Source organism: Tachyglossus aculeatus, chromosome 13 (assembly GCF_015852505.1).
Source record: "Tachyglossus aculeatus isolate mTacAcu1 chromosome 13, mTacAcu1.pri, whole genome shotgun sequence".
Taxonomy (NCBI): domain Eukaryota; kingdom Metazoa; phylum Chordata; class Mammalia; order Monotremata; family Tachyglossidae; genus Tachyglossus; species Tachyglossus aculeatus.
The window spans coordinates 18,902,446-18,925,405 of NC_052078.1; the positions used below are offsets into that span (position 1 = coordinate 18,902,446).

Genomic DNA, 22,960 nt, shown 5'->3' on the forward strand with positions numbered 1-22,960 from the left:
CTGGGCCTCAGTTACCTCATCTGTAAAATGGGGATTAAGACTGTGAGCCCCCCGTGGGACAAACTGATCACCTCATAACATCCCCACGTCATCCCCCGGGCCTGAAATGCCCTCCCTCTGCCCATCCGCCAAGCTAGCTCTCTTCCTCCCTTCAAGGCCCTATTGAGAGCTCACCTCCTCCAGGAGGCCTTCCCAGACTGAGCCCCTTCCTTCCTCTCCCCCTCATCCCCCTCTCCATCCCCCCCTTCTTACCTCCTTCCCTTCCCCACATCACCTGTATATCTGTATATATGTTTGTACATATTTATTACTCTATTTATTTATTTATTTATTTTACTTGTACATATCTATTCTATTTATTTTATTTTGTTAGGATGTTCGGTTTTGTTCTCTGTCTTCCCCTTTTAGACTGTGAGCCCACTGTTGGGTAGGGACTGTCTCTATATGTTGCCAATTTGTACTTCCCAAGTGCTTAGTACAGTGCTCTGCACATAGTAAGCGCTCAATACGGGGTAGGGACTGTCTCTATATGTTGCCAATTTGTACTTCCCAAGAGCTTAGTACAGTGCTCTGCACATAGTAAGCGCTCAATAAATACGATTGATGATTGATGATGATGATGATCCCCAGCATTTAGAACAGTGCTTTGCACATAGTAAGCGCTTAATAAATTCCATTATTATTATTACTATTATTATTATTAGCACAGAAGTAGATCTTGAGGCTTTAAAGGAAAACAAATTGACCATGGTTAGCAATGAAGCACTTTGGTTACAAACAAGTGTATAACAGATGGGCAGTATGTGACTGCGAGGTAGCCCTCCCTTATCACTCAGCCATGCCTTTATCTGTCCTGGAGTCCCCAAGACAAGATGCAGGGCCTAGGAGAAAATCTGAGGGAACTAAAACTATTTCATCTGGAGGAGAAAATGCAGAGTAGTGGTTTTCAAAGAATGAACTTTTAACTAGAGAATGGGGAGCAGCTTCTCCCTAGAACAGGATTCTTTGACGACAAAGAGTGGAGATGGGCTTTAGTTGCAGCAGGAGGGATTTAGGTTCGAATCAAGAAAAAAATTAAAACTGGATGGGTTACCCAGAGAGGCTAGGGCACCTCCTTGACAGCTTTTCATCTATGTGGAATGATGACACAGTGAAAAGACCTGAAGCTGGAGGATCAGACAGACCTCAAACTCCATCATGCTTGTCATATATGAAAATGGAGGGCAGAGAGTTTTCTGATCCTAAGACTCAAAACACCAGGGATGGTGAGAAGGAATCTTTTGAAAACATTTATTTTTGATAACTGTAGGTGTGACAGATGTTTTCATCTTGTTGAGGAAGAAGGGAAACGCTAAAATAAGGAGTTTCCACTCCAGAAAACCCTTGGGCATTTCAGTGCTGTAAGTCACTTTCCTGTTTGAACTCTTTCATCCAGGTGTGTAACTTCACCTCAGCCTGTGGGGAATATTTGAACAACATCCGTGGAAAGCAGCGATCTAGCAAAAACTCCTTGGAGCCCCACTCTTTCTTCAATGAGTATATGGGGCAATATTGAAAATACATGATTTATCCCTGGGCTCTATATTAAAGAAACCATGATTAAGCATTATACGCTGAAACCAAGAATAAGCTCTATGTACTCTAAGAAAAAAGGTTTTAAACTACTGAAAACTCATTTCCACTACCTCTTCATCATGTTTTACAGAACCAACAATAGAACTGTCAAGTTCTCACCCGGATACTCCATCAGTTCCCACAGCTTTGATTCAGTTGGCGAACTGATGTAAATTGAATATAGAAAATCACAACCCACATCTACTTGTTTTCTAAAACTATATACTTCTCCTTTCTTTAGTTTGCAGTTTTTGTTCCCATTTGTCCTGACTGCCCACTTACTAAGATTCTCACCATTCATATGACTGTCAAATGCCAGGTGCTGATGTGTTTGTGACTAATAATCAATGCCTCCTTTAGGAAACATTCCCCAGTTAATTTCCACTGCCCCGTGTCGTGTCATTCCAACAGCTAGCTATATTTAGCACTTGGATATACTATTGATTCACGTACTCCACTCATTCATTTGTTCCCACTAGCGGAAAATCACTATTATCTGCCCACATCCCATTTGACTGTCAGTTTTTCGAAAGCAGGGACCATGTCTTACCAGCTTCTACTGTACTGTTCCAAGCACTCAACACAGTGCCCTTCTCACAGTAAGTGCCGAGTAAATGCTACTTATCGAGGGGAACTGTGGAACTGACTCACTGAAAACCCTGAGAAGCAGCATGGTCTAGTGGATAGACCCTGGGCCTAGAAGTCAGAAGGACCTAGGTTCTAAATCTGGCTCTACCACTAGTCTGCTGTGTGACCTTAGGCAAGTCACTTCACTTCCCTGGACAAGGACGGTGTCCAGCCCGATTATCTTGTATCTACCTCAGCACTTAGTACAGTGCCTGGCACATAGGAAGCATTTAACAAATACCAGAATCATTATTATTATTATTATTATTATTATTATTATGTCAGCAGTAGCATTTAGCGCAGAAGTGAAGCATGGCAGCCGTAAGACCCTTGACACACTTGCGCCAGCCCAGCCAACACGCCACGGGCAGGGATAAAAGATAACTGCTTGGGTTTTGTGGCACAAACAAACTCTAGTAGCCACGATTTGCTAACTAGGGCTTTTTAAAAATAAATCGTCACCAGTTTTCTTTTTTATGTGTGTGATTTTTCTTTGGACAAAGAGTTTCAGCCTCACTTCAAGAACTGATTGATTGCATACTGTATTTGCCGCATGAGCTGTTCGTTTTGGCTCAGGAGAAAGACTATAAAGGCTTTTGAGTCCCTAGGCCTACAGTGGTGATCTTGTCTTATGGATTAATGGCTTTGTTTTCTTAAAATCATCCATCTGCTGCTTTTTGCCTCATTGTACAAGGTAAAACTTATACAAACAGAACACTCAAAATAGCAATTGGAGGTTTTCCTAGTTCTGTTTCAACATTCACATTTACTGAGTGCTTACTGTGTGCAGAGCACTACACCATATACTAGGAAACATACAATAAAAACAGAAAACATGATGCCCTCCCATGTGTCTAATCTGATTATTGTAATTCTATGCAAAGTGCTTGTTATCTACTATGCTCAACACCACAATGACAGTTATTATTATTTACAATCTAATAGGGAAGACACAGCTGTCATAGACCGTTAGTATGTATACAGTGGGAACAAGAGGGAAAACCTGAATAAAAATGGTTACCCATAAATTAGCTGAGGCAGTATGGGCTAGCGGAAAGAGCATAACACTCAGTCAGGACACCTGGGTTCTAGACTTTGGCTTTGGGCAAGTCACTATCTTCTCTGTGTCTCCATTTCATCACCAGTAAAATGGGGCTAAAATACTTGTCTGCCCTAGTTCTTAGAAACTGATCCCAATGGAGGGCAGGGATTGTGTCCAATCTGATTACTTTGATATCTACCTCAGTGCCTAGCACAGTGCTTGGCACATAGTAAGCACTTAATAAATACCACCATCATCATTATTATTATTATTATTATTATTATTATTATCATAGAAAGTGCTCATCTCCCATACAGCAAAATCAGTTCATTACTGATGCTGTACTGTCCAGGGTAACATCTGCTCAAATGAAATGTCTACAGTCTAAAAGGATCTGCTACAGCCTAAAGCAAAATTTCAAGTTTTTAGGATTGGAAACTTCCATTCTGCTGGAAGGAGCGTCTACAGTTACAATATTATTATTGTCATTATTATGGTATTTGTTAAGCACTTACTATGCATCAAACACTGTTCTAAGTGCTGGGGAAGATACAAGTTAATCAGGTTGGACACAGCGGTAGCTTTTGATGCCAGTTTCAATGAAGCAGAGCAGTGGCATTTCTCTGGGTAACAAAGGAAACAACAATAGGTTGAGAAACCTATTTTTACCTAATTATTCATATTAACTGAAGTGATGGTCCTGAATTCTCCAAGTCTGAAACCCTCTACTACTTTGGTTTGGCAAATATGGTTTAAACAATACTACACAAACTTTTCAAAGTTTGGCGTTCCGTTGGATGCTCAACTCATAAATAAGGTTGCTATTTAATGCCACTCTGCAAATAGGATACTATGCATGTTGGAGTCTTCTGTGAGAGGCCTGATGGGGAATGTTGCTCGAAGGAGCTGCATTGCTAACTGGCACTTGCACCAGAATCTCTTAGTTGCTACCAGATGGTTATGAAGTAAAGCATGTCTAGCCTGATTTTGAATTTATTTGCTCCACCCTCCTTGTGGCTCTTTCCAATAAATACCATTACTATTTCTCCACTCCTCTTCTCACCACCTCACACCCACCTTGCCCTCCTTTAAACCCATCCTCTCTCCTCACCCTCCTGCCCATTCCATGCTGGTCCCATTCTAGCCCCTCACTGCCCTGATCCCCCGAGCCGATGGGTGATCGAGGACAAGGGACAGTGGCTTTGCTTGTCCCTGCTGTGATGGTCCCATCTCCACTGTTGCTGCTTGGCTTCAACGGAGCAGGATAGTGAGGGATGAAATGAGACAGGACAGGCAAGGATTGAGCTGTGGATGAACGAGACTTTTTTTTAAAAGAACAATTAAAGGCAGAAAGGGCAAGTGGGTCTAGAATGGAGAATCAGCTTGGAGTGAGGGCCACTTTGGAGTCAGGATTTGGGGTTCCACAGGAGAGACGGGGGATGGGGTCAAGGGCCGGGAACAGCCAGGGTAAGTAAAAAAAAAATTGTTAAAATGGCCTGATTCATTCATTCATTCATTCAATCGTATTTATTGAGTGCTTACTGTGTGCAGAGCACTGTACTAAGCGCTTGGGAAGTTGGCAACATATAGAGACAGTCCCTACCCAAGCTGGCGGCAGCAGCGGAAAGCTTCCCGGGGCTTTTATCAATGCCAGTTAGCGAGTACACCCTTCTGATGTGTACTCAGTGGGTGCAGCCTCCAAAATCCTTTCCTGGAGTTAAGCCAGAGCCATGCACTTCCTCGAGGAAGAAACCTCAGAGCTTCGGCACTCCTTCCCAAAAGCATCACCGCCTGAGAGAAGGCAGGAGGGAGAAGGGAATCTCCGCAAGCGGGCCAGGCAGGCTTACCTTACTGAGGGGTTCGGGAGGTGGTGGGGGAAGATCGAAGATGGGATCCGCAGGTGGAGGTGGCAGGTCATCCTCGTAGTACAGGCTGCTTTCAGAGGCCGCCACGTACGGTTTGCAACTGAGTGAGGCTGCCACGCTCAAGTCGGGTCGGGGCTGGGAGGCTGCACTTGGCTGGCCCGGGGCCGACTTCTTCTGGGCCTCGATGGTTCTCTGTTCAGCTTCACTGATGTCTGCCACCAGATCGGCCATTAGCGCGTCCAGATCCTTGTCCTCCAGGGCGTTCAGTGACTCTGTTAAGGAGAACCCCCAATCCGTTGGAAACCGGTGGAAACATAGGCAGATGATCACACAACTGGAGGAGAAAGGAACTTTACAGTAATGGAGCTTACTCCTTTGACAAGGCAAAATTCACTCCAAATTAAAACAGCCAGAGGCGGAACACTCGTTCTACTGTTCTTTTTCCTGCCTAAAGTCATTCATTCATTCAACCGTATTTAATAATAATAACAATAATGGCATTTATTAAGCGCTTACTATGTGCAAGACACTGTTCTAAGTGCTGGGAGGGGTACAAGGTGATGTGCAGAGCACTATACTAAGTGCTTGGAAAGTACAATTCAGCAATAGAGAGAGACAATCCCTGCCCACTCCGAGTTACAGTCTAGGGAACACAGAGACTTCTGTCTGGCCATCACAGGGCTGTGTCAAGGGGGAAGTTGAGAAACCTGTTTGTGCTGAAGGGGAATTCTGAAGTGGTTAAGTGCCAGGGTGCCACCGTTTCACTTTTTAAATTGAGGATGGTATTATCAATCTGATCTGGGTGATCTAATTAAACTCATGCTGAAAACACATGGAGCGGGCATTGAATAATGCATTTTTCTGCTGATTAAAGTCCCTTCAAGACTACCCTCTTTTCTACAAGCATGAGGTGAAAATATCGGTCAGGGAATGAAGCCCAAGTCTTAGGAGAGGGAGGTTACTGGCAGTGAGTGGACTAAGGTAAGGCTTCTCTAGCAGGAGGAAGGTAGGTAATGCCTTGTGATTGAGATCTGTACAAATCAAGCCTAAAGCATGAGACATTGAGACATGGAAATCTTTGATGGCTTAGTACAGTGCTCTGCATACAGTAAGCGCTCAATAAATATGATTGAATGAATGATGGACACTGACTCTCTTCTGGGTCAGCCACTTGTAATATATATATATATATATACATTCAGAGTCAAACACCTAATGATATGACAGAGATTTTCAGGATGGGCTAACGTTTAGCACAATTTACCCTTCCTTCTTTAAATGGAATGCCTTAAATGTCTTAAATCGATATCTTCCTTCAAATGTACGTGTCGACTGAGGCCAAACTCCAGTTTTTATTTAACAAAAATCTTTCAGACAGATGCACAGAACCACTGGGCTAGACTATTTCCAGGACAGAGGACCTGGGTTCTAATCTCAGCTTTGCCAACTGCATGATGTGCAAACTTGGGCAAGTCCTTGACTTCTCTGTGCCTGTTTCCTCATCTATAAAATGGGGCTAAATACCTGTTCTCCTACCCCCTGAGACTGTGAGCCCCATGGGGGATAGGGACCGGGTCTACCCTGATTAGCTTGCATCTACCCAAGTGCTTAGTACACTGTTTGGCATGAAGTAAGCACTTAAATACCACAATGATTAATTATGATTACCATTATGTGGCTGAAAAGGCTGATGTGTGCCTAACATTGCCTGCACTTAAGAATAGATCCTTGTTTATAAAACAGGAGGGAGTGTGGCCTAATGGAAAAATCACTGGGCTAGGAGTCAGGAGGTGTGGATTCTGGTTCTAGCTCTGCCACTGGCCTGATGAATCATCTTAGATAAGTCACTTAACAGCCCTGTGCCTCAGTCTCCTCACTTGTAAAATGGAGATAATAATGCCGGCCTCTTATCGATCAATCAATAGCATTTACTGAGCACTTACTGTGTGAAGAGGACTGTAATAAGCACTTACGGGAGTACAATGCAAGGGAGGTGGTAGGCATGAATACCGCCCACAAGGCGTTTACAGTCAAGAAGGGGACTCTTGCTACTTAATAAGGGTGTTAAGACAAAAGATAACTGATGAAAACATTATGGAAGAAATTTTAAAGCCACGAAACAAATGAATTATTTGTGGGCTCAAGACAGCACACAGTTTAGAAATCCCTGCCTTGTGTAGATCTAGACAAGAAGACAGCAGTCACATTTTTTATAACTACCATTTCAAATCACATAGGACAAAATTCACAGCACTTACCACTGAGATCTTTAAAACCGACACTGTAAGTAAATTCTGTATTTGGTGGTTTGGGAGGAGGCGGAAGAGTTTCCACTCCTAGACTCTGTTGAAGTAGAACAAAAAAAGCATTAATGTGATATCTATCTTCACAGCACGTTTATCATTATGATATAAATACATCTTCTGCCCTCAATCAGTGACAGTCGTAACAACTAAATCCAGCAGCCACATATCCTTACTTTCATTTGTTTTATTTGATATTCATCTCGTTCTCTTAAGGAAAATCCTCTTTTGGATTTTGTTCCAAGAGGCCCGGCTGTGGTGTGATTTCGCCACTGGAATGCAGAATATTGAGAAACCTGGAAAATTTCTAGTGTAATCCCATAGGGAGAAAGATGCTGCCAGGCTGTGATGGCATCATCATATCCTTTATAACTTACAAAGATTCCTGCAGCAGTGGAGAGGAGAAGGATCTGGTCCAAAGTTAAAGAAAACTCACGCAAAACTCCATGTGACATTCTGAGATAAAATACCGTGCTGTAGCTCATACTTTTGATTGGAACTGCAGGTGTAATTGGGTGGTCCCACTGGCTAGTTCATCCTTCATTTTTATCAGACCCATTTACCTTTTCACCTCTCACTTTTATTAATCAATCAATTGCATTTATTGAGTGCTTACTCTGTGCAGAGCAGTATGCTAAGTGCTTGGGAGAGTACAAAATAACACTATGAACGAGTTGGTAGGCACATTTCCTGACCACAGGCTTACAGACTAGAGAGATAGACGATATAAATAAAAATAAATTAGGGACATGTACATAAGTGCTCTGGGGCTGAGGGAGGGGTGAACAGAGAGAGCAAATCCAAGGGTGATGCAGAAGGGAGTGGGAGAAAAGAATACTTAGAGTGGTAATTTAAAAAGTGACCTAGTAGTATAACATGAAGCTTTTCTATGCTACCCAAGCCTCAGAATTTCAGGAACGCGAAGGAGTCCTCTGCTTTCAGAGATACAAATCGGACATTTCATCCTTTCACGAGAATTTACCAAATGCCAGTGCACGTAGTATGCGCTTGAAAACACTGAGGATAAGAGACACAGTTGTCCCTGCTCTCAAGGAGTTACAAGACTCCCTCCCCACTGCCACCCTGTCTCCTGGAGGAGTTTACCAACTAATGGAAACCAAATTATTTCACTTGGGAACCTCTTGTCAAACCTTCACATGGTACAAAGGGAGGTCCTGGGCTACATTAAGAAACAGAAAGTAGAGAAGGGGACGGCTACCAGTACTCGGAAGGAGGTCTATGAAAGTCTAAATTTATTCACTATAAATATAACAAGACAATTAGGGATATCATGATGGCAAACTCTGTGAAAAATGAAGCTCTGATAAAGAAAGGAGCAGGACAAAATCTGGGGAAGGGGGGAGGAACCTGAAATAAGGACTTTGTCAGTGATAAGTGAGGGAAATTGGTATATCCCTAACTGCTAATGAGTCCCTATTTACACTCAGGGGAGCTGAAGGTTACAGGACATTTTCTGAGGAAGGACATATATACTTGTGATTATTGTCTTATTGTTTCTACAATACTTATAAGGCTATTTCTTTCCTCATGTGCCTGTCATCATTCCCCACAACCCCATTTTAGATTGTGAGTCCTTTATGGGCCAGAGACCATGTCTTGAACACACTTGTGCCTTTCCCAAGGATTTATTAGAGTACTTCAATTACAGCACATGTTCTATGGAAGTCCCCTTTTTTGTGGAACTCATTCAATCTGCCAGGGCACGACACGACTCTGGTTCATTCATTTTTAGAACATGATAGGAACCCTGGACATTTTAAACCCGTGACACGAAAGATGGCTGTTTTAATGAATGACTTTAACCGGACTTGTGCCTTCAAGCTTTTTAAGTGCAGGGTGCAGTTTTTAAAATCCAGTGTTTTAAGAGTTCTGCTACAGATGTTTGGGGCTCTAACTTATTCTGGTGTCACCCCTACTATTTTGCAGGCCAGATGATTGAAATTCCAAACAGATGGAATCCATTGCCTTTCGAAATGTGCTTTTGTTGATGTTTGCCCAGCTTAAGAGAACCTCCTAGAGTTGTATTAGAGAATCAAAGGGTCAAGGAGTTTCCTCTGCAGTTTTTCCTAAAGCCCTGGCCTTGCCTTTCAGAAAGCACACCCCTCCACTCCACCCATTTCTCTTAGCTGGTAAAACAAAAATACAAACAAGGTTTATTTACCTGGGTCAGGAGGTCCATTTCTCCCAGCAAGTTGCTGAACATTTGTTCGATATCCTCACTTGTCTCCGCCATCTGAAAACGGAAGAAACGCACATATCAGTGCAATTCAACCAAACACTAAACTTTCCATGATCTGGTGAATGGCCAATTTCTAGGCCAGGTAAGAGGGCATGGAGGGGAGGGGGGTCTGAACAAGCTGTTCTGGCTGGAGAAGCCTTGGGCAGTCAAGAAAGAGGTGTCAATTTCAATCGTTTTTACACTGGCCCTAGGATGGGCATGAACTGTCTTATTCTAAGTTTCTTTCCTGCCCTGGGAACTCAAGCCAGTTGCTCTAAGGTAAAAAAAAAAAGTCTTGATTTCCCCCATTACCATCAACAGCATGTACTGAGCATTTACTGTGTGCTCAAGTCAGTACTAGACTTGTGGGGACATTCTGTCCTGACCTCTGAGAAAATCAGCTAAAAACACAACCCCAACTGATTCCCGTGCCTTTCAGGGGGATAAAACACTGAGCCACTTATGGTGAAAGCAATTTTCTTCAGCAACCTGGGAAACATTCCTGCACGAGGAGAGAAGGCTGGAGACCTCAAGATTAGCAGACACAGTGATGGTTTGGGTCACAGAAATTCCTGCTACTGTAGGAGGGACTTTCAAGGTGTTCTAGGGAAAAGATCCCTGGACTGCTAAATTCCTCAGCCAGTCAGACATCCTCTAGGCCTAGATTTCATGCCCAACTACTGAACAAATCAAGCCACAGTGACTGAGAACTTAAATTCAAGAAATATAATTAGTCTGAAGCTGTTTTTACTTAAAGTTCACAACTGATTTGAAGAATAATAGTATCCTGGTCCTGGAAAGAAGTTACACTGTCTGCAATCCCGCTACGTTCAATTTCTCCTGCTTCGAATAAGCAAATGACTTTTCCAAACTCCCTCTTCACTAGTCACTGTGATTTGGCAGTGGATTACAATGAGAAAGAGGAAATATCCTACTCTTACTCAGTCTTCAGGCTGAATAGAATTTGTTAGAAAAGCATGAAATTGAATGAAGTAGTAATTACAAACTGCTTGGTGACCAAATTAATTGCGAATTCAAATCAAAGGCCCAACAAAATCCTTGAAACCTCTAAGTAGATTTCTCTACATTTCCAGAGGCTTTGAAAGCCCACATACTAAACTAAAATGGGATAATCTGAAAAGGAATGAACAACAGGGGTGGAAGCAACAATGCCTGATTTTCTCAGGAGCCAGTGGAGGGCTGAGATGGGGTAATCCATTTGAAATAGGAACATTCGTCCTATCTGATTGGATCAAAATTGTCCTCAATTTTTAGATAAAATTCTGGAGTCACAGGAGACAATGGCAATAATACAACAGTCTGGCTTAGGGGGTTTCCATTTATTAAAACTTCACAGTCTCCTGACATTTATGATTGATATCCTGCTTCATTAGATTTGAAGTGGTACTAAAATGATGAGGAAAGAATGAGGACTGGTAAAGTAATGCGACATTAATGAGTCAGAAATATCAATTAGCATGTACCGCCCACAGATCCTGGTTTCTTGTCTTTGTGAGCCACTGATGCACAAACAGCTCAAGGACACGTCAGCGTTAAAGAGCCAACCTGAATAGTCTGGAGTTTTTGCTGAGGAGGGAAACGGGTTAAGTGGCAGTGGGGGATGTAATCAGCCAAACTGGATAAGTCAGACTCACAACTATATCTTTACAGGGCCTGAAATAGCTGGGTGATCTAATTGGGTTGCTTATATGAGCAGATTTACCTGATATTTGACAATCTCTACTTCACTTTCGGGTCAGAATTACCCAGTAATAATAATAATGATGATGATGGCATTTATTAAGCACTTACTATGTGCAAGGCACTGTTCTAAGTGCTGGGGAGGTTACAAGGGGATCAGGTTGTCCGACGGGGGGACCTCACAGTCTTAATCCCCATTTTACAGATGAGGTAACTGAGGCACAGAAAAGTTAAGTGACTTGCCCAAAGTCACATAGCTGACAATTAGCAGAGCCCGGATTTGAACCCATGACCTCTGACTCCAAATAATAATAATAATAATAATAATAATGGTATTTGTTAAGAGCTTACTATGTGCAAAGCACTGTTCTAAGCACTGGGGGGGATACAAGGTGATCAGGTTGTCTCACGTTGGGCTCACAGTCTTAATCCCCATTTTACCGATGAGGTAACTGAGGCACAGAGAAGTTGCATGACTTGCCCAAGGTCACACAGCTGACAATTAGCAGAGCCCGGATTTGAACCCATGACCTCTGACTCCAAAGCCCGTGCTCCTTCCCCTGAGCCACGCTGCTTCTCGGTAGTTCCCAACTACTGTAGTCCCAGTAGTTCATCTGTCTATATAGATCAAATCAACTAGACAAATGCCACATCTCCAGCTGTCCCTAGTTGTGCAGAGCCAGCCCAAATCACAACAAATGCAGCCACTTCCCTACAGGAGTGACCTACCCCCCCATATCTGTGAAGTCTCCCAGGGTTGCTTTTCTCCACAATTCCCCAGGAGCCTCGAGGAGCTGTCCACAGTTTCTCCAGACACTATTACTGAACTGAGGGAACAGCTTCTCCTGGACTGACTGACTGGGAACTCCCAGTTTAGGGTCCACCCGGGAACTTGAAATCAGGGCTCGTACATGGATTTCTTGCACAATTTTTTAAATGACTGCTAAACATGAAAGGTAGACCCTCTGGAGTATTATTCCACTCCTGCAGCCAACCTACTCCTTGCATGGGGAAGCAGCAAGGTGTCATGGACAGAGCAGGAGCCTGGGAGACAGAAAATCATGGGTTCTAATCCTGCCTCCGCCACCTGACCGCTGTGTGGCCTTGAGCAAGTCACTTCATTTCTCTGCGTCTCAGTTACCTCATCTGTAAAATGGGGATTGAATCTGTGAGCCCCACATGGGACAGGGACCGTATCCCATCCAATTTGCTTGTATCCCTCCCCACCCATCCAGCACTTGGAACACAATAAGCAATTAACAAATACTGCAATTATTATTATTACGTCTGAAACACCAACCACCACACAATTCGCACTGATGCTTATGGGTCAGCTGGAGAAGGTTAGTAATTAATTTACCCAAACACCTGTCGAGGGGAAGGATTCTTTAAGAACGCGCAAGCTAAGCCACTTAAAGAATTGTGCCTCAATCAGTCAAATCATTAGTAAGACTGGCAAGCTTAATTTTAGGATGATGCTTTTGCAGGAAAACAAACACTTCCATATTCACTTGTAGTTTGGAGGAGTGGAACAGTTTTATCAGAACAGAGAAAAGTAATCACGGACAATTCCAGAGGTGAGCGTAAAAAAGACCATCAGCGATACCATTACTGGGTCAGGGCAACAGCCCTTCCAGTCCAGTACTTGATCTCTGACAGTGGCCATAAGATGCCTGGAGGAACTCGAGAACCATTCTGGTGGTCTGGGATGGGCCATTTCCACACCTAACTTTTTCTTCTCTAACTCACTGTGGGTTGCTCCATCACAAATTTATCCTCATACCTCTTGACTCCAATGATGACAATGGTTGTGACACCACATCTGCCCACTAAAGGAGAATTTATTCTCACAGAATTCTGGTCTTCAAGTTGGGGTGGAGGGGGGGTGAGACAAACAGAGGGAAAGCCTCTCGGTGAAAAATTATTTCTGACTAATTGTTTCCATGAAATAAACTTCTGTCCAGTCAGCTGTCTGGTTCCCCGAAGACAGGTTCATTTTTACAGGTACCAGAGTAAACCAGAGTTATTCTTCTGCACCACCTCATTTAGTACAGCTTGGACTTTTTATTTTTTAACCAATTAGTCTAAGGAGGACAACGTAAATGTTCCCTCTCCAATTCTCATCGGGAGAAAGGGATAAACTTGATAGATGGAAGAGCGATTGTGAGAGTGTGAGGAGAGAGTCTTGATCAAGGTAAATCTACAGGCTAGGTTTGACACTGTTGCTATGTGTCTTCCAGTGCATGTCTCCCTAGGGGTGTTTCTGAGATGCCCATCTCTGTCACCACTCTTTGCCAGCTACTAATTGATTTGAGGCTGGGCAAGAGAAATATATATATTTCCTGTTGCTTACCAAGCTTATTCAAAAGAAAAAAATTGCAACTCCCTCCACCCACACCCCAAAAACATAAAACCACTTCCTCCTTTAAAACGTTTCATTTCAAATGACGGAAAGCTATACACGAACTTTCAAACTCACAGGCCCATCAGCTTTGGCTGCTTGTTTCATTAGAGAATCCACCAATGTTAATTCTCTGATCTAACCTACTCGACATGCCTCATTCAAGAGGTCTGACAGTTTACAGGAGATCTACCAGAATGTCGGCAAGAACTCTCGTTTCTTTTATTCCTGTGAATGGGAAGTGTTGGTTGAGTTTTTTTTTCCAATTTCCATTAAAAAAGAAGTAAACTACCTTGTAAAAAAAAAAACAAGAGGAAATTAGGATAGCACAAGAGTTCAGCTCTCAGAAAAAGTCCTGATTGATCCCAGGAAATGTAATAGTGGAGTAGAAACGGCACTAATTATAGGTGACAAGAACTGAGGATCTGGTATAGCCAAGTGGATGCCCTCAGGACAAATGTCCTTCATTCTAAGAATGTTTTAGGATTTGTTTACTAAATATGAAACTTGATGCTCCCCAGTCCTCCCATCTCAGGGAGGACTAGGCAGAGTGGGATGTGTGCATGTCTGTGTTGACAGGCTCTGCTCCATTCCCAATGATTGGGTGAACAAAATGGGAATGGAGGGCAGAAAGGAGAATGGAAAAGTGTGCCTCTTCAGCCTGAGCCGGTTTATCCATTGGTGAAATACAGCATTTGTTTAGGGAAAGTGATGAGTGATCCTCAAACAAGTTTCCTGAAGTGCATCAAACTCAACCCAACATATCTTCCCCTCCCCCAATCAATCAACTGTATTGTGTTTATTCTGTGTAGAGCACTGTACTAAGCACTTAGGAGAGTACAACAGAGTTAGGAGACACATTTCCTGCCCATAACGAGGGAAGCAGTGTGGCCTACTGGATAAAGCACAGGCCTAGGAGTCAGAGGACCTGAGTTCTAATCCCAACTCCGCCACTTCTCTGCTGTGAGAATTGGGCATGTCACAACTTCTCTGTGCCTCAGTTATCTCATCTATAAATTGGAGATTAAGACTGTGGGCTCCATGTGAGACACGCACTGTGCCCAACTTGATTAGCTTGTATCTACCCCAGCGCTTAGCATGGCACATAGTCAGCATTTAATAAATACTTGGAAAAAAAAACCCAAAACAAGGTAACAGTTAAGGGGGGGGGTGACAGACATTAATGTAAAGAAATAAATTACAGATATGTACAAGGGTGGGGCTGAGTATAGGGTGAATATCAAATGCTTAAAAGGTACAGATCCAAGTGCATAGACAACGCAGTCAGAAGAGTCGGGAAAAAGAGGGCTTAATTAGGTAACGCCTTGTGGAGGGGATGTGATCTTCATACACTGCATGGCCTAGTGGATTAACCAAAGGCCTGAGAGTTAGAGGACTCAGCTCTGTCACTTGGGTGCTGTGTGATCTTGGTAAGTCACTTAATTTACCCGAGCCTCAGTTCCCTCAGTCTTAATCCCCATTTCCCAGAAAAAATAACTGAGGCTCAGGGAAGGGAAATGACTTGCTGAAGGTCACACCGCACACAAATGGGGTGCTGGGATTAGAACCCAAGTCATTCATTCATTTATTCAATTGTATTTATTGAGCTCTTACTATGTGCAGAGTACTGTACTAAGCACTTGGGAAGTACAAGTTGGCAACATATAGAGACGGTCCCTACCCGACAACGGGCTCACAGTCTAGAAGGGGGAGACAGACAGCAAAACAAAACATGTAGACAGACAGCCCTTCTGCCTCTCAGGCCTGTGCTCTATCCACTAGGCCATGCTGCTTCTCTACAACTTGAAATGCAGGCGGGGACGCTGCGGTTGAGGCACCTCCAATTCCCCTGAGCCTAGAGCCCTGGTTCTGTGGGGATGGAAGTGCATGATCACCAACAAAGTGCAAAACAACATATGCCACCCAGCTGATGTGACCCTTCCCTCTGCCCTGAACCTGCGGAAAGCCCTCACCGACGAATGCTGCTGTGGGGTGGTTTCAAATGTGGTGTTTACCTCATATTTTTTCATTGTTAGAAGCCTTCCATTTGAGAAGGAAAGAAAAAAAAATCAAAGACCCATTTCTCTAGGCTAAGGAGGGAGAAAGCAACAGATTCAGTCTCCCCATTCCCCCTGGGGAACTTGGGGGAGTAGGGAAGAAGGAGGGAGTTTATTTGGTTTCCATTTTGTGACCACTTTCTGCACTTTGGAGACCGGCTCAACCTGATGATGCAGGGTTTTGGGCAGTCCTAAATCAGAGGGTTTTAGGCATGGCAGAGGAGAGAAACCCTCACACATGTGGGGGCTAAAACCATGCATTGGCTTTGTGGCCATTTCTAATAGCTACTTAGGGGGTCACGAACAATTCATGACGCTGAGCTTTGCTGCCCACCGAAATGAGGTGTGAGGTTTGTGCTGTGCAAAGGACAAAAAAGGTACACTCAATTTTGTCAACATGGGGCTATTTTCCAGCTTCTCCAGGAGCTGCTTGCTTCTCAGGAGCTACTCTCCCATGGGATGCTGCAGCCTCAGCATCCCTGTTTCTGCACCTGAATGATTTGTCTTTTTTGCTAGTCATCTGGTGAGTTGACTCACCAGATACCTAAGGTTGAGGATGTACACTACACCAGTGTACATTCCCTTTGGGTTCTAATCATGGAGAAGGAAAGGGAGCAAGATGGCAAAATTTTGGATCAAATCTATCTTCAAAGAGACTGGGACAAGGAAGGAAGGAAAAGTAGAAGTGGAAGGAAGGGGGAGAGAATGCAGTTCTGAAATTTGATGTGATGTTTCCCAAGTCCTTATAGGTCACCAATCAGGTAAATTTTGCTTACAAGATAATTGCCAGCTTAAGAGCACAATGTACCGGATGCACATTTGAACAGTTTTGAGTCCTGAAGGTCTTCATCAGTTGTTCAGATGCTTCTAATTACACACTGGAAGAAAGCTGGTTTTTGGTCCATCTCCCTCAACCTTTCACCCTCTGACACCAAATCTAGCAATACTGAAGCCTGGAGCTGGCCCCAAAAGTAGCTGGAAATAGCTACTACAATGGTTAATACTGGAATTAGATTGAAACTCTTCAAGGGCAGGGATCATTCATTCCTAATTACTCAATTTTACTCTCCCAAGCTCTTAGTGCAATGCTCTGTACAGAGCAGGTGGGTGCTCAATAAATAATATATACTGATTGATCCTGGACTATAAGGAACATTCTGGGCATGCATATCCAGAAACACAGTTCTGTGCCATTCAGTGAAGCATAGTGGTGTAAGATTGCACATTAGAAATTGTGTTTTTTGAGCCTTTTGGGCTCTGCAAAGCCACTCCAAAGCGAGTCAAGGATTGCCCATTCCCAAGCTACCTCTAACGGTCAATGACTATGGACTGGACAGTAGAAGGCTGAGAGGTACCTATACTTAATTTTGGTCACCCTTGCTCTGGGTCCTCTGTGGGACTGAAGAGAAAATGTGAAAGACCAAGAGCCCTTCCAAGGTCTACTGCAAGAGGTCTTCCCACATTCAAAGCCCTCTTAAAATCCCACCTCCCACAAAAACCTTCCTCTGATTGATTTCCCAGCACCCTGAGTCACATCCTTCTTAGTACACATGACTCTATGGGTGTTCAATTATTTATGCCGAGTCCCTGCTCAGAGAGTGATGTAGAGGAGGTGAGGGATGAATTTACAACTGTTTTCAAGGAGACGTTAACTGATAGCAAAGCCCAGGCTGTGAATCTTAAGTCTTGTCCTCTTTTTCCAAAAATTACCACATCTCAATTACTTAAAGGATTTAAGTCTCTAGAAGTGACAGTGTTTCTATTTATTCCAAGAGCATTACCTGCTCTGTTGCATTTCCCAAATCCCAATTCTCCTGGGGTTTATCAGGCTATATTGATGAAGCACCGAATACTCATCAGGGTCCCTTGCCTGCGGGGACAGTTGATAGGATTATTGAAAGCTGCCCCGGTCACTTGATTCCAGCTCAGTTGAGCAACACGGTTTCCTTCAAAGTATTGCTTTTGTTTGCCTTGGGGGACAGAACTTGAGCCATTTGGCACCATTTGGCTCAATTTCACAGTAGAGTTTCGGGAAGCTATTAATAAAGCTCTGCCTTAAAGGTGCCAGGAGTCACTGAATGATCCACTTGTTCCTAGTGTAGGTGGTATCAGAGAATCACAGGGATGGAGGGAAGTCCAAAAGCCATCTAACTTCCTCCATCAATCTTATCCAAATCACCTCAGGCAGATCTGTGATTTCCCTGATAAAAATGCATCCTACTCCAATGACTAAACCCCTGCAATCAAGAAGTTCTCTCTTCTTTATTCTTGTATCTTAATGCCAGGCGGCTCCTGGGGCCAGTCATTCATATTTGGTTTTATGGGGAGGGGGAGAACAGCTGGTCACCACTCTCCATTCAACAGTCCTCTGTGTCCTTATAGACATCTAGAGGTTCGCCCCTCCCTTTCTGCTGCCTCTGTAGTGGTCACCCATTCTCCTGGGACCCCCAAACAACTTTTGGGTGAGTCAGTGTCAGATTCAAATCAACCTCTGTGTCCAGTGGGACTAGATGACCAAAATCAATTGGACTTATTGAGTTCTTACTTTGAGAAGAGCACGGTACTAAGCGCTTGGGAGGGTACAATCCAATTAATAATAATTGTGATATCTGCTAAGTGCTTGCAATGTGCCAGGCACAGTACGAAGTTTTTGGGTAGATACAAGCAAATCAGGCTGGGCAAAGTCATTGTCCCAAATGGGGCTCAGTGGAAAGAGCACGGGCTTGGGAGCCAGAGGTCAGGGGTTCTAATCGCAGCTCTACCACATGTCTGCTGTGTGACCTTGGGCAAGTCACTTAACTTCTCTGAGCCTCAGTTCCCTCATCTGTAAAATGGGGATTAAGACTGTGAGCCCAACGTGGGACAACCTGATCACCTTGTATCCCCCCCAGCGCTTAGACAGGGCTTTGCGCATAGTAAGCACTTAACAAATGCCATCATTATTATGGGGCTCACAGTCTTAATCCCTATGTTACACTGTACTTCCCAAGCGCTTAGTACAGTGCTCTGCACACAGTAAGCGCTCAATAAATACTATTGAATGAATATGAGGTAACTGAGACACAGAGAAGCTAAGTGACTTGTCCAAGGTCACACAGCAGACAAGTACCAGAGCCAAGATTAGAAACCAGGTCCTTCTAACTCACAGGCCCTGGCTCTATCCTCTAGGCCATGCTGCTTTGATAGACACCATCCCAGCTCTCAAGGAACTTACAGTACAATGGCTTTAAGGAACTTTGGGTTTCCTCATTTCAGTTCACAACACCAAATTTGTGTTCCCAGAGATCAGAACCTGGTATCCCACTGAACAAGGGAGGGGGCAGGCAGGTAGCTGCTAGTTTCCATCATCCAGGAGGAAGGAGCTGGAGCTCCCTGCCCAGCCCCACCCAGTCTCCCTCAACCCCCTGCCCCTGAGCCACAGGGTGGGTAGGAAAGAGAGCCTCCTCCCAGCCCCAAGATCAGCTAAAGGTGCAAACTACCTGGATGCAGATGGATAACGAGAGAGAGGGAGAAAAGGACGGGGACAGAAGAATGTAATGAGATGGGAGTTAGCATGCCTGCCTCCAAGCGAAACTTACAAGGTTCCGGCCTGCATCCAGCTCTATTGGGGAAAGTCAAATGGCAGACAAGTCACTGCACTTCTCTGGGCCTCTGTTACGTCATCTGCAAAAATGGGGATTAAGATTCTGAGCCCCATGTGGGACATGGACTGTATCCAACCTGATTACCTTGTATCTAACCCAGAGCTTAGAACAGTGCCTGGCACCTCGTAAGTGCTTCACAAATACTATTAAAAAATGTACAACAGGCAAAGACTATATTATAAACCCTAAACTCCCTAATCAAGCCCTTAGTGCCCCAAACTGCTAACCTTTGATAACCTTGCCAAATACTCTGTTGGTGAAACAGAAACCAACCAGGTGTGAACTTCCTAAAGAAGGAAGAAGGGGAAGAAGAAAAGAAGAAATGGAAGGGGAAGACGAAAAAGACGACGAAAACGAAGAGGAAGAAGAAGGGGAAGAAGAAGGAGCAGGAGGAAGAGGAGGGGGGGGAGGAGGGGGAGGAGGGGGAGGAGGAAGAGAAGAAGAAGAAAAAAAGAAGAAAAGAAGAAGAGAGGAGGAGGAGGAGGAGGAGGAGGAGGGGGGAAGGGGAAGAAGGGGGTAGGGGAAAAAAGGGGGAAGGGGAAGAAGGGGAAGATGAGAAGAAGAGGAAGGGGGAAGAGGAAAGGGAAGGAGAAGCAGAAGAAGAATGGTATTTGTGAAGCACTTACTCTGTGCCAAGCCCCGTTCTAAACCCTGGGGTACATCCAAGATAATCAGGTTGTCTCATGTGGGGCTCACACTATTAATCCCCATTTTCCAGATGAGGTAACTGAGGCCCAGAGAAGTGAAGTGACTTGCCCAAGGTCATACAGCAGACAAGTGGCAGAGCAGGGATTAGAACCCACATCTTCTGACTCCCAAGCCCGTGCTCATTCCACTAAGCCACACGGCTTCTCTGGTTTGTATTTTCAATGTGGGTTTATGTGAACTGCTCCTTATTCAATTACTTCAGTAGAAATTTCTGCCTGGGATTCACTAGAGAATGGCAAACTATTAAACAAATAATACAAATAAATACAAATAAACAACGTTATTTGTGCAGGACTGCTGCTTGCCTGCTGCTTGCCTCTGCTATTCATTTTGCAACTGGGGATTACAGATCAAATGTTCTGAATCTGGGGCCTGGGCGGAGTGCTCTGGCCTTGTGACACTCTCACACTGAATGCTGTGGCAATTCTCCCCTGGCTTGATATTTTTATCTTTCCCACACCTACCCTATATCCTTCCTAACACATGAGCCACAAATTTTTCGCCCTGGAGCTTCAGATCTCAGTACTGTTTCACTCTTCCTGTGCAACTTGAGTACGGGAATTGTTTCATTCTTTAGAAGATGGTATCAAACCAATCTGCCAACGCTGTCACAGGGGGAAATTTAGGATTGTCAAGGACTCTCCTAGGGGTGCCAGTTTGCTGTTCACGACCCTATGACTATAAATGGAAATGCTACTTAGCCTAGTAAAAAGAGCTAGGGCCTGGGAGTTGGAGGACCTAGGCTCTACCTGCACCTACCCCAGCACTTAGTACAGTGCTTGAAACATAGTAAGTGCTTAACATATGCAATTATTATTATTGTTATTTATTAAGTGCTTATTGTGTGTAGAGCACTGTACTAAGTGTTTGGGAGATTACACTCTAACAGAGTTGGTATACACATGAGAGAGAGACAGAGAGAGAGAGAGAGAGTGTGTGTGTGTGTGTTGGGACTGAGGGTAAAGCAAATACCAAAAGTATCGTAAACCCATGCAGAGGTAGGTCCACCAAGGTGTGAATTCACCAAGTGAATGCTTCAAAACCCAAAGTGACTAGCATGACTGCCAGCTAGCTCAAACCTAGGGCTCTGCCCTTAACCTGAGACCTTTCCATTTGTGAACATGAACTACCAGGCGGGACCAACATCCTGTTTAACCAGACGGAGAGGCCGTAGGTAGTAGCACTGCCCAGATGGCCACTCTGAAGGTGCCCAGTATTGACTGAGTGCTCACTGTGTGCACAGCACTATACTAAGCCCTTGGGAGGCAATAACAAACATAGTCAGTAGATGTGTTCCCTGCCCACAACGAGTTTGCAGGTCGGGGGCTGGGGGGATGGAGGCAGACATTAATATAAGTAAATAATGTATAGATTATGTACATAAGTGCTGTGGGGCTGAATTCCAAATGCCCAAAGGGCACAGATCCAAGTGCATAGACAATACAGAAGGGAGAGGGAGCCTGGGAAAAGAGGGCTTAAGGATGAAAAGTCATTACCTGCCCTCATTTAGCACTCTTTCCTGACCACACTACTGAATTTAATATACGTATTTCTTCCTGTTCTCTCATTTTGTATTCATGCATGCATAAGAAGCTACATTAGCCTAGTGAAGTTAGAGGACATGGGTTCTAATACCGGCTCTGCCAAATGCTCTGCACACAGTAAGCACTCAATAAATACGATTACCAAGAGCTTGAGAGGGTACAGTATAACACTGCAACAGAACTGGTAGACATCATAAAGGTTGCTTTAGCCACTGGATAAAAGGAGCAGTTTTCCAAGACCCCTGCTGCCAGTGGCCCACCAGAAGGGATACCCAAAAACTTCCTGCCAACAATATCTCAATCAATTGTATTTATCGAGCACTTACTGTGTGCAGAGTACCGTACTAAGTTCTTGGGAGATATACTACAACAGAAATGATAGGCATGTTTCCTGCCCACAACGAGCACGTGGAGGATGCTCTGTCCCTCTGGCTTCTTCCTCCTGGCCCCTGACCCCTGAGATGTATGTTACAACAGAGAGAAATAAGGAGGAGCTGGGTGAAAATTCCCACTAGCACCTTGGGAATTTTTCCACTAGCACCTCAGCTTCCCACCTTCTTTCACTAGCCCTCCACTCCAGAAGTGGCTGGCTCAGAAACACTGACAGAGGGGGAGGATTTGGGTGGCAGTAGGAGTCCACTAGTTTACTCTTCTCCCTAACTCACTCCTCAAACCTTCCCCATACTCTGGTTGCATTTTCCACATTTTTGGACCAAATGATTCCATTGCTATCCACAGATTAAACAGAAGGAAGTCTATCACCGAAACATTATAGAGTCCCAGTATTCAATTCCACTTTCACTATGTTAAGTGCAGGCAGTGTTAAACTTCATCATTTCTGGACTTTAGGAGCAGAAAGTCATTATCCATCGAAACAAAACAACAAAAATGACCAAAAGTGCCATTTCACTGACATTACCTCAACTGACAGCAGTTAATATTATGTGCATTAGCAAATGAAATATCTTGTTAACAAGCACAGTGTTAGATGAATTTAATTACACTGAAATCACAGGAGGTGGAATACCGTTCACTAATGCCCTCTTGCCTGAAAGAACCTGAAACAGTTTCGGGTTTTGTTTTTTTTTTTGTATAGCACTAATTAGTTTTTGGAGGCATTATCATGATAGTGCATGTAATTAAGGAAATGCAGTCTATTAGGTGTCAGAAAACGGTAAAACAGTCTCCAAGTTGTGGAAAACAAATATTTTGGAA

The 22,960-nt window shown here is 43.9% G+C and overlaps 1 protein-coding gene across 1 annotated transcript in view; it reads right to left on the minus strand.

The window, feature by feature from the left end:
- LOC119936187 (amyloid beta precursor protein binding family B member 1 interacting protein) overlaps window positions 1-22,960 on the minus strand; it is a 67,893-nt gene that overhangs the window by 40,136 nt on the left and 4,797 nt on the right. The window contains 3 exon segments of the mRNA XM_038755648.1: window positions 5,131-5,420; window positions 7,407-7,491; window positions 9,634-9,705. Of these exon segments, the coding sequence (XP_038611576.1) occupies window positions 5,131-5,420; window positions 7,407-7,491; window positions 9,634-9,705 (447 nt within the window).